This window comes from Carcharodon carcharias, chromosome 16, assembly GCF_017639515.1.
Source record: "Carcharodon carcharias isolate sCarCar2 chromosome 16, sCarCar2.pri, whole genome shotgun sequence".
NCBI lineage: Eukaryota > Metazoa > Chordata > Chondrichthyes > Lamniformes > Lamnidae > Carcharodon > Carcharodon carcharias.
In genome coordinates, this window is record NC_054482.1 from 99,668,566 (window position 1) to 99,684,108 (window position 15,543).

General features: G+C 38.9%; 1 protein-coding gene across 1 annotated transcript in view; it reads right to left on the reverse strand.

The window, feature by feature from the left end:
- abcd3a (ATP-binding cassette, sub-family D (ALD), member 3a) overlaps positions 1–15,543 on the reverse strand; it is an 83,638-nt gene that overhangs the window by 10,963 nt on the left and 57,132 nt on the right. The window contains exons 14-20 of the mRNA XM_041208507.1: positions 13,985–14,076; positions 10,911–10,974; positions 10,507–10,570; positions 7,993–8,070; positions 7,504–7,569; positions 2,915–3,004; positions 392–511 (exon numbers count right to left, since the gene is read on the reverse strand). Coding sequence (XP_041064441.1) covers positions 392–511; positions 2,915–3,004; positions 7,504–7,569; positions 7,993–8,070; positions 10,507–10,570; positions 10,911–10,974; positions 13,985–14,076 — 574 coding nt within the window. The remainder of the gene's footprint in view (positions 1–391; positions 512–2,914; positions 3,005–7,503; positions 7,570–7,992; positions 8,071–10,506; positions 10,571–10,910; positions 10,975–13,984; positions 14,077–15,543) is intronic.

Sequence of the window (15,543 nt, forward strand, 5' to 3'; positions counted from 1 at the left end):
TCCCCTTTATCCACAGCACATGTTACTCCTCTCCACCTAGTGTGCTGACTGGAGGGTGGCTCTCACCCCTGTAAGCTTAATTCCTTCAGGATTCTCAGCATCATTGTTAAAATGGCTTGACATTTCATGGGGGATTTACTTGGGTTTTTATTTAAAACCATGTTTGCATTGTTTCATGTTGTTCATCTGCCCTTTATGTGAAAAACTTACACAGCTAAAAAAGTTCTTTTGAATTAAAAATGATGTAGTATTTGCAGTATCAAATAATTAAAAATGTATAAAGGTTATGGGAGTACTATATGAAATGCCCATAAATAATAAATCTCAAATATGTAACAAAATACATGTAGATATAAAATTTTTAAAATTATCGATGAGTTGTAAGACATACAGCCATTCGCTGTTTCTCCCCTCCGCTGAGTACATCCATCCAGTCCTGAATGCAATCCCAGCCTCCCTCACGCTCCAGAATGTGGCCAAGTTGAACGTTGTCTAAATACTCCTTCAGTATCTGTTGACAAATACCATCAATAAGTGGAATGAACCATTTATTAAAAGTTTCAAAGGAAACATGGCATGGTGGACGTGGAATTTACATTTTAAAAAAATTACTGAACAGACTTTAAGATTTCAATGTTTTTCTGTATATTTCATGAACCAAAAAGCACTTTTTATATATATATATATAGCAAAACTTGTTAGACACAGCATGGACAAAAAAAGACCTTTCTGCATTAACACATTTTTCTGATAGAATGAGGTGTAATTAAGACATTCATTGACTGATAGAAATTTCAGCACAAGTGGATGCCATCTATTTCATCATATTTGTGCCTGTGATATTTCTGAAGCAGAATCATCTACACTAATTCCACTTCCCTGTATCTTTGCTATGTATAAACATGCTTATTTATGACATCACAGCCAGTTCTGCAAGGGTGACTTCAACCCAGCTCAAGTTAGTCTTTGTGATGGGCAGAATATGGCTCATCGGTCAAAATAGGTCACTGAGATTGCAAACAGCCCAGTTCAACCCAAGATAGTGGCTGGGAGGGGATGAGTCCGGAACGAACTTCCTGAGTAGTGGAGGCAGGTTCAATCGAGATATTCAGAATGGAATTGGATTGCTATCTGAAAAGAAAGAATGTGCAAGATTACGGGGATAAGGCAGGGGAGTGGGACTAAGTAGAAAGCTCTTTCAGAGAGCCAGTGCCTTCTGCATTGTAAAGATTCTGAGAGTCTATGATTCTGAGTACACAACCTAGGCTGACACTTCATTGAAGTGGTGAGGAAATTCTACACTTACCACCCATCCTTGAGGGTAGCAAACAGGGTTGGATGGAGTGTATATAGGGTTTACGGTGAGGTGAACGATAGTGAAGCAAGGAAGCCTCAATTGACCCTGCCTCCACTACGCTCTCAGGCAGTGCATTCCAGATCCCAACCTCTCACTGCATGAAAATTTTTTTCATGTTTCCATTGCTTCTTTTGCCAATTACCTTAAATCTGTGCTCTCTGGTTCTTGATTCTTCCACCAATGGGAACAGTTTCCTCTTATCCACTCTGTCTAGACCCCTCATGATTTTGAATACTTCTATCAAATCTCCTCTCAATGTTCGTTCTCTTTTCCAAGGAGAACAGAAGACATAACAAAAGTTCCTCATCCTTGAAACCATTCTTAAAATCTTTTCTGCACCTTCCCTAATGCTTTCACATCCTTCACAAAGTGATGCAATTCTCTATTTATAGAGGACAATCTAGTGATTTATACAGATTTAACATAACCTCCTTGCTTTTGTACTCTACGTTTCTATTCATAAAGCCCAAGATGCTGTACGTTTTATTAGCTATACTCTCAACATGTCCTGCCACCTTCAATGATTTTTGCACATATAGACCCCCTGCACCCCTTTAGAATTGTACCCTTCATTTTATATTGCCTTTCTGCATTCTTCCTACAAAAATGAATCACTTCACACTTCTCTGCATTACATTCTATCTGCCACTTGTCTACCCATTCCATTAATGTGTCTATGTCCTTTAAGTTCTACATTATCCTCCTCATGGTTCACAATACTTTCAAGTTTCGTATCATCCACAAATTTTGAAATTGTGTCCTGTACATCAATGTCTATGTCTTTAAGATATATATCATAAAGAGAGGGAGTCGTAACACCAATCCCAGGGGGATCCACTATAAACCTTCCTTTAGTCCAAAACATTCATTAACCACTACTCTGTTTCTTATCATACAGCCAATATCATACTCATGGGCAGAAATTTTCACTCGGCGGGCGTGTGCCCGACCCGCTCGAGCATGAAATGACGCACGTTGATGTCAGTCGAGCGTGCCAACATCAATGCGCAGTTGTGCAATAGTTTGGTTGCCGGGCACGTGCTGGAGCCAGCAGCACGCCCGCCAACAATTAAAAGGCCTGTTAAAGCTATTAAGTAATCATTTAAATTAAACTTTTCACTGCCCGTCCAACCTAACAGTTGACAGAGAGGTTTTTGAAGCCTCATCCACAGGCAGGATGAGGTTTTCAATACTTTAGCATCTCATTATAAGCCCCGCTCACCGGAATCATCCCCCCATCTCAAATTTACCACCCACATAGGCGTGATTTCAGAATGGCTTGCTTCACAAATGCCTTTAAAAGATGTGCACCTGGCGAACTGGATTTGAGGGGAACTCCAAGGTAGGTGCACACAACCTTTGCCCAGTGCAAATCTGGGACAATTTCCCCCTTTGTCTCACTTTCACAGTTGATGCTACGTTTTCTATAATTCCTTCCTCGCCATCCAGTCTACTCCAAAATTAGAACTTGCCACAACAGGCATGGTAAACAAGCTAAGGGGGGATCAAAGCATAAAGTGGGCAGCAAATTTCATAGGACAATAATATTTGTTATACCTGATCAGATATTCCTTTCCGCCTCTGATCTTCCAGTGTATCTGGGTAGATTACCTGATCCCTCAGAGTTCCTAAGGTCATATACGGTCGCTGCAAGACAATAAATGCTGCTTTAATTTGAGAATCTAAAATAGTTTTATTGGAATCTTTGGAAACCTATTTTTGAAGTAACTTAGGGTTCAAAAGTTAATTTAAAATAATATAACTTTAATGTTCAAATTTTATATTTTATTGCTGAAACACATTGATAAAATAAAATCTCAGATACTTAACACCTTTATGTCCTATCCTAAATGAAAGTCAAGTGAGACAGTTAAGTGACAGCTGCTACTGAGGACATATGCCCAGTAAACCTCTTTTGAAGAAACAATTTAAAATATATAATTTTTACAAACAAAGTCACTTAGTACTGTTTTTGTACAATATTCAAATTATATATTTAAGAGACTGTGACTGAGTAATTCACAAACCTCAAACAGACTTGCTCCAGAATCTAGGGTGTTAGGCCGCATCTAGAATACTGTGAACAATTTTAGTCCCCTTATCTAAGGAAAGATATATTGGCATTGAAGGCAGTCCAGAGAATGTTCGCTAGGTTGATCCCGGGTATGGAGGGATTTTCTTATGAGGAGGGTTGAGTAGGTTGGGCTTGTACTCATTGGAGTTTAGAAGAATGAGAGGTGACCTTATTGAAACATATATGATTCTCGGGGGCTTGACAGGGTAGATGCTGAGAGGTTGTTTCACCTTGTGAGAGAGTCTAGGACCAGAGGGCAGAATCTCAGAGTAAGGGGGCGTTCATTTAAGACAGAGATGAGAAGGAATTTCTTCTCTCAGAGGGTAGTCAAATTGTGGAATTCTTTACCACAGAGGGCTGTAAAGGGTGGGTCATTAATTATATTCAAGGCTGAGATAGACAGATTTTTAATCAGTAAGGGAACCAAGGGTTATGGGGAAAAGGCAGGAAAGTGGAGTTGAAGATTATCAGATCAGCCATGATCTCATTGGATGGCGAAGGAAACTCGATGGGCCGAATGGCCTACTTCTGCTCCTCTCCTATGTCTTATGCTCTTGCCAACTCTGGTTGGAGTGTTTCATCTTATGACCTCCTACCTCTAATTGCCCCACCAATACCCCCATGATTGGATGTCTGACATGTCAATTAGAAAATGAGCAGGTGCTTTGTTGTCCTAATTTGAAAATTCTTAATTATTAAATAGTTTTATTTCCGCCCCTCCCCACCACCCAGCTGCCCCCATCTCATTATATTTCCTCCTGGGTGCTCACAAAAATGTTTGGTCATTAATCTCAGAGACTCCTAGACAATCGCAGAATGGTGGGCTACCCAAGACAACTTTAAATTCTAAATTCCTATAATTTATTTCAGGTTACAATGGAAATTGCTCTTGAGCTACTATTGATAGAGCCTTGGTCATAGGAGTCTTAAATCCAACTATGAATTATGATTTTTAAATAGGCTACTCAAAAATCACCAAGGTTTTAACAAAATAACACACGGAGTTAGGTGCATTTCTCTTCACAATCACCATTAATCCTAGGATACCATTAGCACTAGTGCCCAGTACATAGTGTACAGCATTTCAATATTTTCCTGAATTTTGCAAGGATTTCTGATGGTGAACTGACACATTTATTCACTGTTATTATCCCTTTGAAGCTGACTGCAACTTCAGCACTTAGCCTATAAGCAGGCTAATGGAGAAATCTTGAATTTGCAATCTGTTACTCACTGTTCCTCCACAGGCTGCGCTGTGACACGCACCCTCTTCCCCTAGAGCCAGCAATCACAGAAATGAGGTGATTTGGTGAGAACTTCAGCTTCTACCTTCACCCCATGTGTACATCTCAATCTTTAAATTGGTCTACGTAAATTTTTAAAAGTTATTTGATTTTAGTGCTTTTCATTCCCTGGTTGGCTATCTGGGAATTCTTTCATGTGACTGGCCACTTGAATAACTTGATTATATCACTGCAGCCCCAGACTGGCAAGACCCATCAAAGAAAGCTGTAATCCACTGCATGGCAAGAGAGTTAAAGTTCTCACCACAAAAATTGCCAGAGGCTTTCTTCAAGGTCAGCAGTGAGCTTCCTTGCCTCGCCGCTGACCAAAAACTCTGAGCCAAAAAACTCACTTGGCCCAAGTATTTCTTGCTGATGTATGTATCTTCCTTTGATGAGGTGATTTCTAGATCCTTTCCCCAAACTTGCCCAAGCTATTCAAGCCAGTTTGTTTTCCACTCGGTGATATTAATAAAGCTTGTAAATATAAAATAGATGTAACTTATTTTGTTAAAATAATGCTCGATACTCCAACGTTATTTTGCTAGGAATATGAAAAGTCAGTACTAAATCTATGGTACAAAAAAACCGAAAGGTCAACATTTTCCCTTACCCGTTTCACATATTTTACAGTTTCTGACACTCTCACTAAAGCCGACTCTCAATCACCTTGAACTTGACTATTTAAGTTTTGCTACTTATAAGTTTATTTTTCAAACTGCCAAATTGCTAAAATAAACTAAAAATAACATTTTGGTTCTTGGACCCACCCAGCTGAATCATGGACATTTATTCTAATCATACAGATTAGACCCACCTCAGCCATCTGCACAGCACATATAAAGAGCCTCATTCATGTTGTTAAAGATTCTGACCCCACCATTAAAGCTGACCCACAGTCCCATGAGGTACAGGAGGCCTGGTAGGATTCTCTGCAAGTGCAAAAGATGTTTGACACCAAGTATTTTTTTTAAATTGTGCTGTATCTGTTCAGCAGATATATGTAGGAAAACTAGAATTCAACACTCGTCACAAAATGGGCCTTAGCTCTTGCTTCTCTTCAATTCTATTTCAAAACATTTGAACTGTTCCTTCAGGGACTAACTACTGGGAGTTTACCTTGCCTCCTCTTCCTTTATGCAAGAAATAATTTTCAGGGTTAACTATCTGACTTATTCAGCCCCTCCTCATAGTATTCAAGTAAGAAAGCAGACGGCGACCCCAAGATGGTTTTCCTTAGGTTGCGCCATATTACTCTGGCCTGCACACAAAATCTGCAATTCTTACTGCAACATTACAAAAGCAGATGAAGAATGAATGCAACTGAAATTGGCAACAACCTATTCATTCACATTTAACACACAGCTCACAAACTTTGTAACTTATTTATTAGCCCAGAAATTGATGGAATGGGATATCATGCAGTAAGTGTCACAAACTTGCCTTTTCTCTTCACTATTCACATATTATTTTTGCACCTTAAATTGCTGGATCATTAACAGCGTGCTAAGGTCAAAAACGACACATGGGAATGCATGAACATCAGGTCCAATGGTCTCGCTCCCTAACTAATTAAATTTAAATTTAAAGGTAGAGAAAGAAATTGAGCAAATGACAAAGAAGGAAATAGGGCAAATTAAAGTCAAGTTAGATATGAACGAAAAGAGAGCGGATTAAGAGAGGAAAAAGATGTAGGAAAAAAATCTATAGTTTTAACTTTTTAAATAAACAGAAACAATTTACCGACTACAGAACTGAAATTCCGCAGTTTTATAGTTCCCTTACTGGGCCTCCAAGGCTAAGTGGTAAGTCAGCATCATGACAGGGTTCTTAGGATGAGATTATCAGTCCTAAATTGGTGCAGCAAGATTAATTTGTAATACTAGCATAAATCCAGCCATTTTATGACACATAATGAAGAGCCTCACAACAAGATGGTAATTTTTTTTTGCTTTGGTGTGTCTAACAGTAAAGAGCGCATATCATCTAGCAATTTATGATGAATTGGATCTCATGCCATTTTTCTTCTTCACCAAAAATTGCTGGATTTTTTAATGCACAAATAATGGTGGGCACCATGAACTTGTCATTATCTTTTCAGGAATTTCTGGACCAATTACTTGAAGTTGACCAAATCATTGCTATAAATGCAAGAGCACCAATGAATCTTCCGTAAATTGTGCCTTAGTTTTGTAAATTTGGGATAATCCTGCCAAAATTCACAAATATTAAGCAATTGGAACTATATCGCCATTCCTTCACTCTCGCTGGGTCAAAATCCTGGAACTCCCTCTCTAACAGCACTGTGGGTGTACCCACATCACATGGACTACAGCGGTTCAAGAAGGCAGTTCACCACCACCTTCTCAAGGGCAAAAAGGGATGGGCAATAAATGCTGATCTAGACAGTGATATCCACATCTCATGAACGAATAAAAAAAAGTTAAAGTCAGGTGCACATGCAAATATTTCACTTCTATCTTACTTATTTTAAGAGACACAAGCCTTTGCATGAGTTTTTAATAATTCGTGATTTCTTTCTCATATTTTATTTGACATGAAGGGAATTTTATCATAGGATCTAAATAAACTGGAAAGCTGACAATATTGCAAAAATATTCCTTTTAAAGTTAAAAACAATGCAATATTGACTATACATAAAATCTGAGGGGCTGATACTATCACATATATATTGCAGATAGACATTCCATTGAGTTAGATTAATGTGTGAAAGTAAATGATCTATATAGGCAAATAACTCAAGATCCAAATATATAAGTCAATCCTACCTGTGGTACATAAAACAGCTTCCCTCGGTCTGGTTTTGTCAGACGTCCTCCAAATAGGGGCCATAACTAACAATATAAAAAATGACAGCTTAACTTAACATCTCAGTGCCAGAGTATTGCTGAAAAAAAGAGGCATTTTTGTCACAAGTGGATTCTGATAGGTAGAGGTGTTGCCATGTTGAATACATCAGTTGATGGTGACTGGCAGTTAACTGCAAAGCACTGTTTGAAATTTAAACCAGGCAGTTTGAGTCCACTTGCCAACCAATCAGCACTCTCTTCTCATACAGTATAAATATACTGTTTCCCCTGACGTTGGTATTTTCTTGCAAATTGTCCTGATGAATGCAAGACAAAAAGCTGCGACAAAAAATGTCTCTATTTTTCAGCATTATTCAACTTCTGTACTACCAAATAACTATCTCAGTGTTACTTGGGAACAAATAATATTTGAACATTCAATGTAACTTTTAATGTATTTGCACTTACTTCTCCCAAACAACGGAAAAGTGAGCTCTTCCCACAGCCATTTGGACCACAGACCAGGACATTTGCCCCCGACTTCACCTGAATAATAAGAATAAATTTAAAGCAAATGTTCTACATCAAAAACATTTTTCAAAAACACTTCTTGAATAGTACATCTTCAAGTAAAATTTAAATTAATCAAATGTTTTGCCTTTTTTACAATTAAAACGTTAATTGTTTGCTTTATACTTCAGACAATTCTCATCTCAAAGAACAAAACAGAATCACAGAATCTTTACAGTGCAGGAGGCCATTCGGCCCATCTGAGTCTGCACTGGCTCGCTGAAAGAGCAACCTACCCAATCCCACTCCCCTGCCTTATCCCCGTAACCTTGCACATTCTTTCTTTCCAGATAGCAACCCAATTCCCTTTTGAATACCTCGATTGAACCTCGATTGAAGTTCGCTCTAGACTCCAGCTACACTCTGGGTGAAAAAAAAATTTCTCACATCACTTCTACTCCTTTTGCCCATTATTTTGAATCTGTGCCCTCTAGTTCTAGATGTAGGTCGAGAGGGAACAGTTTCTCACTATTTACCCTGTCCATACTGTTATGATCCCAGCTGATGTTACAACTGGACAAGCTTGATCCCGGGGCGGAACCTGAGTTGATAGATCCTAACTTTTATTAGTTTATTTAAATATGTGGACAGTGGCTACTAAACAGAGTCACCGGAATCAGCTAATGAACTTTTAACAAAAGAATAAAAAATTTATTAAACAAGAAAAAATGAACTATATTACAATACTCCTTCACACACAACCATACCTTTACAGATATATACAGGTTTGTAAGGATAAAACAAGTTACAAAAGCTATCTTATACTCTAAAGTTCACTGTAAGTACACAGTCCATGTACCAATAGGCGACCTGTGGTCAGGCACACCACACCCTGGAACCAAGTGACAGATGTCACCCGAAACAGATGCTATGGATCTCTTCTCAACTCCCCCCAGGTGCTTGTCACACTGAGTATACCAGTCTTACTGAACTCCGTCATTCACACGAGGGTTTCCAATCTTCACTATCCAAGAACTCGCCTTGTAATCTTCTCCCAAACTGACGCTTTCTCTCAAGACACCTTCTGCGAGAGTCCACCTCCATGGTTTTGAACTCTCCTTCCAATGTTCCTCTCCACTTGGTCACCACATGGGTTCCAGCTTTCCTCCACGCAATCTTTCTCACTGACTCAGTTATCAACAGTACACCATTGCTTCATATGCCCATAGCTAAGAGTTATAGACCTTCAGTTGTCTCTTTGGACCTTCTAGCTTCTCACAAGCCTTTATCTCTTTAAACTTAAAGCCTTTCTCTGCTTCTCACTCTTCACTTAAAGAGGACCTTTTCCAGGTTCCTGTCCTTTCTTTGACTGGAAGGTCTTCTTGAGACTTTCTCCTCTTCCACTCCCCTGAATTTGGGGACTTTCTTCTTTAGCTTGGGACTGGCTATCTGTCCCCTTTGCTCATGTCTCTCCCTGGCAGCTACTTTCAATCAACTTTAGCTTGGATCTGGCTATCTGAGCCTTCTGGGCTGCTTCTGCCTGGCAGCTGTTTCTAGTTTCTTCTGTGTATCTGTGGGAGGGTCCTGCCTCTCTGGACTCCTGTTGCTAGGCAATAGCCCAGTTTTTCTACTCGTGTTTGCTTAACCTCTCTTACAGTCATAAACTCTCACTAGAAATGCAGGCACCTTTTAAAGTGAAACTAAAACTCGACATTTCCTTAACACACAAATACAGAAATACAAATCAAACTTAAACAATAAAGCTAAAACTCATTCCTAACACCCACGAATATCAATATAAACTTACTTAAACTATCTATATTTCCAATCAATACCCCTCAGGATCTTGAATACCTCTATCAAGTCTCCTCTCAGCCTTCTTTTCTCCAAGGAAAACAGACTCAACTCTCCAATCTATCCTCATAGCTGTAATTGTTTATCCCTAGAATCATTCTTGTGCATCTCCTCTGTACTTTCTCCCAAACCTAACAGCCCACCTGTTAAGAGGTAATAGTTTAAAACTATAGGTTGATACAACATTGAAAAATGTTGGCTCCTCTGCATTAATAACTGTACTAATATCTGCCTAACAGTCAACATCCAAAACTCTTGCCTTTATTATTATGCTACTGTTCATTAGGATGTGTTGTACAGTGGCACGTGAAGCCTGTCCATCCACTCTCCTTGATTATTGCCAACCATCATCTAGCCCACAAATGAGACTAAGGAATGTGCTTGCACGTAGGCCACGGTTCAAATCAAGGTTTAGATTGGCATATCTCTCTCCACAGATATTGCCTGACCTGCTAAGCATTTCCAGCATTTTCTTTTTATTTCAGATTTCCAACATCCACAGTATTTTAGCTTTCATATTAGATTGATCCTAGTTCATTTGACAAAAACCAATGAACCACAAAATATCAAAGGTATTGCAGTACAAGAAAATCTAACTATGATAGATAGATTCTTTACCTCAAAAGAAAGTTCTGGAATCAGAACATCTCCATTCGGTGTCACCAATGGCACATGTTCAAATCTGAAGAGGAAAAAAAGTCTTATATCACTATTCAATATCATAGAGAACCAGAGTAACAGAAACCTTTCTTCTATTAACCCTTCTCAGCCGCACATTTTTATGTAAGCTTTAACAAAATCACTGAATCTAGGTATCAGTTAGCTTATTCCATAATGGGTAAACAATTAAAACTGTAAAATGATTTGTCATTTGTGTGGATTTGTATGGAAAAGGATTTTCACACATCATTATGAAACAAGTGTTAATAATCAACCGGAAAAAGCTAACAGTTGGCCAGGCTTGGTGAACAATTTAAATTTGCATTGCAGTCTACAAGTTAAGTATACAGCATTACACTTACTTGATAACATGATCCATAATAATGATTTCCCCACTGCCAGGTATCAAAGGTTGTTGTTTAGAACCTTAATAGGAAAATTAGAAATCAAGTATAAACTTAATGTTACTAAGTCTAGCAAGTGCATGTTAAAGGGAATAATACATGGAAGAATTTTGGCACTTTGGGATTAGCTGGTGTGTCAGCTCCCTGATATTTTGTCCTCTCCTGAAAGCAGCAGTGTGTGTCTCAACATGGTTCTGCAGGGACAAACATTGATTTGCTCTTTGTCTAAGAGGTCAATTGTATACCTAGGAAATACGAACTATGAAATAGGAGCAGAAGTATGCCATTCAACCCGTCGAAGCTACTCTGCCATTCAACAAGGTAATGGCTGATCTGTGTTACAATCCCAGCTGATGTTACCACTGGATAAGCCTAATCCGAGTGTGGAACTCAGCTTGATAGATCCTAGCTTTTAATTTGTTTGTTTAGTTATGTGGAGAGTGGCTACTGAACAGAGTCACTGGAGTCAGCTAATGAACTTTTAACAAAAGAACAAAACATTTATTTAAGAAGAAAAAATTAACTATGCTACAATACTCCTTCACCCACAACTATAACTTTACAGATATATATAGATGTGTAAGGATAACACAAGTTACAAAAGCTATCCTATACTCTAATGCCCACAAGAAGCACAGTGTCCAAGTAAACCAACGGGCGACCTGTGGTCAGACACACTGCACTCTGAAGCCAAGCGACAGATGCCACCTCAACCAGATGCTGTGGATCTCTCCTCAACTCTCCCCAGATGTTTGTTACACCACGAGCCAACCGGTCTCACTGGACTCCCTCTTTCATGTGAGGATTTCCATTCTCCACTCTCCAAGAACTCTCCTTGGAATCTTCTCCCAAACTAATGCTTTCTCTCAGATGCCTTCCACAAGAGTTCACCTCCAGTGTTTCAAACTCGGCTCCCGATGTTCCTCTTCCCTGGGTCACCACACGCATCCAAGCTGTCTTCCACGCACTCTCTCACACCAACTCAGCTGTAAACAGTACACCAATGCTTGTCTCTTTGGACCTTCTAAGTTTTCCCAAGCCTCTATCACTTTAAGCTTGAAGCCTTTCTCTGCTCCTCACTCCTAACGTCAGTTAACAGGGTGTTTTGTGTTTGTGTGTGTGTGTGTGTGCGTGCGCAAGCTCTCTCTCTGGGACCCTGATGCTAGGCAACAGAACAGCTTTTTCTACTCATGTTTGCTTAACTTCTCTGTAGGAGTCATAAAATTCCTTACATAAGAACATAAGAAATAGAAGCGGGGTAGACCATTCGGCACCGCAAGCCTGCCCTGCCATTCAATAAGATCATGGCTGATCTGCCACAGCCTCAACTCTTCTTTCGTGCCAGTCCTCATAGCCCTCAACTCCCCGATATTTCAAAAATCTATCTACCTCCTCTTTAAATACTTACAGTGATCTAGCCTCCACAGCTCTCTGGGGTAGAGAATTCCAGGCATTCACTACCCTCAGAAGAAATTCCTTTGCATCTCAGTTCTAAATGTGTCCCCTTATTCTGTACTATGTCCCTTAATTCGTGAATCCCCCGCATCTTCTCAACATCTACCCTATCAAACCCCCTTAGAATCTTGTATGTTTCAACAAGATCACCCCTCACTCTTCTAAACTCTAATGAATAAAGGCATAACCTGTTTAGCCATTCCTCATAAGTCAACCCCTTCATCCCAGGAATCAACCTAACGAAATTAAAAATGCAGGCACCTTTTAAAGTGAAACTAAAACTCTACTTGACCTTTTTCTTAACACACAAATACAGAAACGCAAATCAAACTTAAACTTTAAAGCGAAAACTCATTTGTAACACCCACAAGTACAAATATAACTTACTTAAACTATCTCTATTTCCTAACATCTGTTTGTATTACTAATTCCACAAGCCCATCTACCCCTGATAACTTTTGCTTCCCTTGCCTAACAAGAATCTATCGACCTTCCCTCTTAAAGATATTCAATGACCCTGCCTCCGCCACCTTCTGAAGCAGAGTTCCAAAGTCGCACAACCCTTTGGGAGAAAAGATTTCTCCTCATCTCTGTCTTAAAAGGGCGCCCCTAGCTCTAGGCTCACCCACAAGAGGAAAAATCATTTCCACATCCATCTTGTCAAGACTGTTCAAGATCTTATATACTTCAATCAAATCACCCCTCACTCTTCTAAACTCCAACAGAAACAAGCCTAGTCTGTCCAACCTATCCTCATAAAACAACCCACTCATTCCAGGTATTAATCTAGTAAACCTCCTCTGAGCCACCCCAATGCATTAATATCCTTCATTAAATAAGGAGACCAAAACTGCACAAAGTATTCGAGATGTGGTCTCACCAATGCCCTGTGTAACAGAAGCATTACTATTATGTCCAATTCCTCTCCTGCGGGACCTCGCTCATTACATCCTGCCAATCAGAAAATGAACCATTTATGCTTACTCACTGTTTTCTCCCAGCCAGCCAATCTTCTACCCATGCTAATATGTTACCCCCTACACCGTGAGCTTTTGTTTTCCGCAATGACTTTAGGGGTGTTATTCCACTAAGGAAGTTGATTCTTTCCTTGCCTGGTGTTCACATATATGCACATTTTTGCAGTGATCACTGGATAGCAATCAGTAATATGCACCCTGGTTGACTTTCTTTCCCCAGCCCGAGATGCCACCTATTATATCCCACTGGTTAAGTGTTTCAGGTCTATGAACTGACTGTTCTGATGAAAGGTTAACTCTGTTTCCCTCTCAATAGATTCGCCTGACCTGATGTGTATTTCCAGCATTTTCTGTTTTTATTTCAGATTTCCAGCATCTGCAGTATTTTACTTTTGTAATGTCCCACTGTCATCCAGGCTAATTTAGCACAGGTCAGGATTCCAGGATCAAAAAAATATCAAACTTCTAAACAACTCAAAATATCAGATTAAAAACCAATTTACAGGATACTGCTTTGTCAAAAGTTTATGCTGATGCAAATCTGTTCTCTTCTACATAGACAAAAACCTTCAAGAATGCCACATTCATTAGGATACTCACCCTTATCCTGTTGGGAAATCATTGTGCGTTCATATTTTCCACTATTTAATTCTTTCAAAACTTGCATTAATTCAGTAATTCGAGCTGTGAAGCTAAATAGAAATAAGATCATATCTGAAAGATTTAGTAGATTTCCACAGTGTGATCTAAAGGCTGTCATTTTTAATAGAACTGATACAACAAAAATATTAAACCAGGATAATAAATGAATATTATGTGCAAAGATTATTAACTCTTTAAAGCCACAAAAACTTGTATTTAACAAGTTATTTACATGCTTCAGTACTTGACTAGAGTTAGTTAGCGAAAACCTACTTTATACTCATGTTGATATTTTTCGCAAATATTAATGAATGAAAGAAACATTACACTGAAGTAATGCTGATGTCATAAAATCACAAATACTAGGATCACTAGCATTTAAAGCTTTTGTTTCACATTTGTGATTGTTGAAACATATCAACATGCAAGAGCTAATCTTACAAGCCTACTATGCTAGCAGAGAGTCTCGGCTTCTAACAGCAAATATCAAATATTCTAGAGTGTACTGTCCACAACTGTTCAACCATAATGTTTGGCAGCCTATTCATACAAAATTACCCTTAAAAAATACCCCAATGGTTTCAACAGAATTGTGAACTTGGAAGTAGGATATGAGTAAACTCCAACTTGTGAATTAGGAGTACAGTAAATTGCATAGCTGAAAGCACGCTACAAAAAGGGACAAAATCAAATTGAGTGAGTGAGCAAAACTGTGGTAGGTGGAGGTCAACATAGGGGAATGTGAGGTCATCAACTATAGATCCAAATAGGGATAATTTCTCAATTGCAAGAGACTAGGAACTATGGAGGTATTAAGAGAATTGGATATTCACTAGAATCTTGTAAAAATTTTGCACTTGTTCAAAATGTAATGAAAAAGGCTAATGGAATGTTAGACTTTATTTCAAGAGGACTGGAATACAAAGAGGAGGAAAGGATGTTTAAGTTGTACAGAGCCTTAATCAGACCCCATCTAGAACACAATGTTCAGATTTGGCCACTGAAGCTCTGGAATTATATCATGATGAGATTGCATAAACTTGGGAATCCTAGAGTTTAGAAGGTTGTGAGCTGATCCAATTGATATGCTTAAAATTAGGAAAAAGGATGTAATAGGGTAGATACCAGAGAAACTAATTGCTCTGATGGGGAATCCAGAACAAGGGGGCATAATCTTAGAGCTAGGCAATTTAAAAATGAAATCAGTGAAGATTTTTTCACTGCAATCTGGAATGCTCTCCCCCAAAAGGCTGTGGATACTGAGTGCATTGAAATTTTTAAGACTGGGATTGATATATTTCTGTTCAATAAGGGCATCAAGGTACAAAGGCAGGTAACTGGGGTAGAGGCACAGATCAGCCATAATCTGAACTGATGATGGGAACAGCCTGAAGGGATTGACCAGCCTACTCCTGTTCATGAAACTTACAATAAATTTCCTTTACGTTTGTGTGTTAAGACATCACTTGATAGCATGTGTTCTCGGGCTATAGCAATTTCGTACCAACTTTAATTTT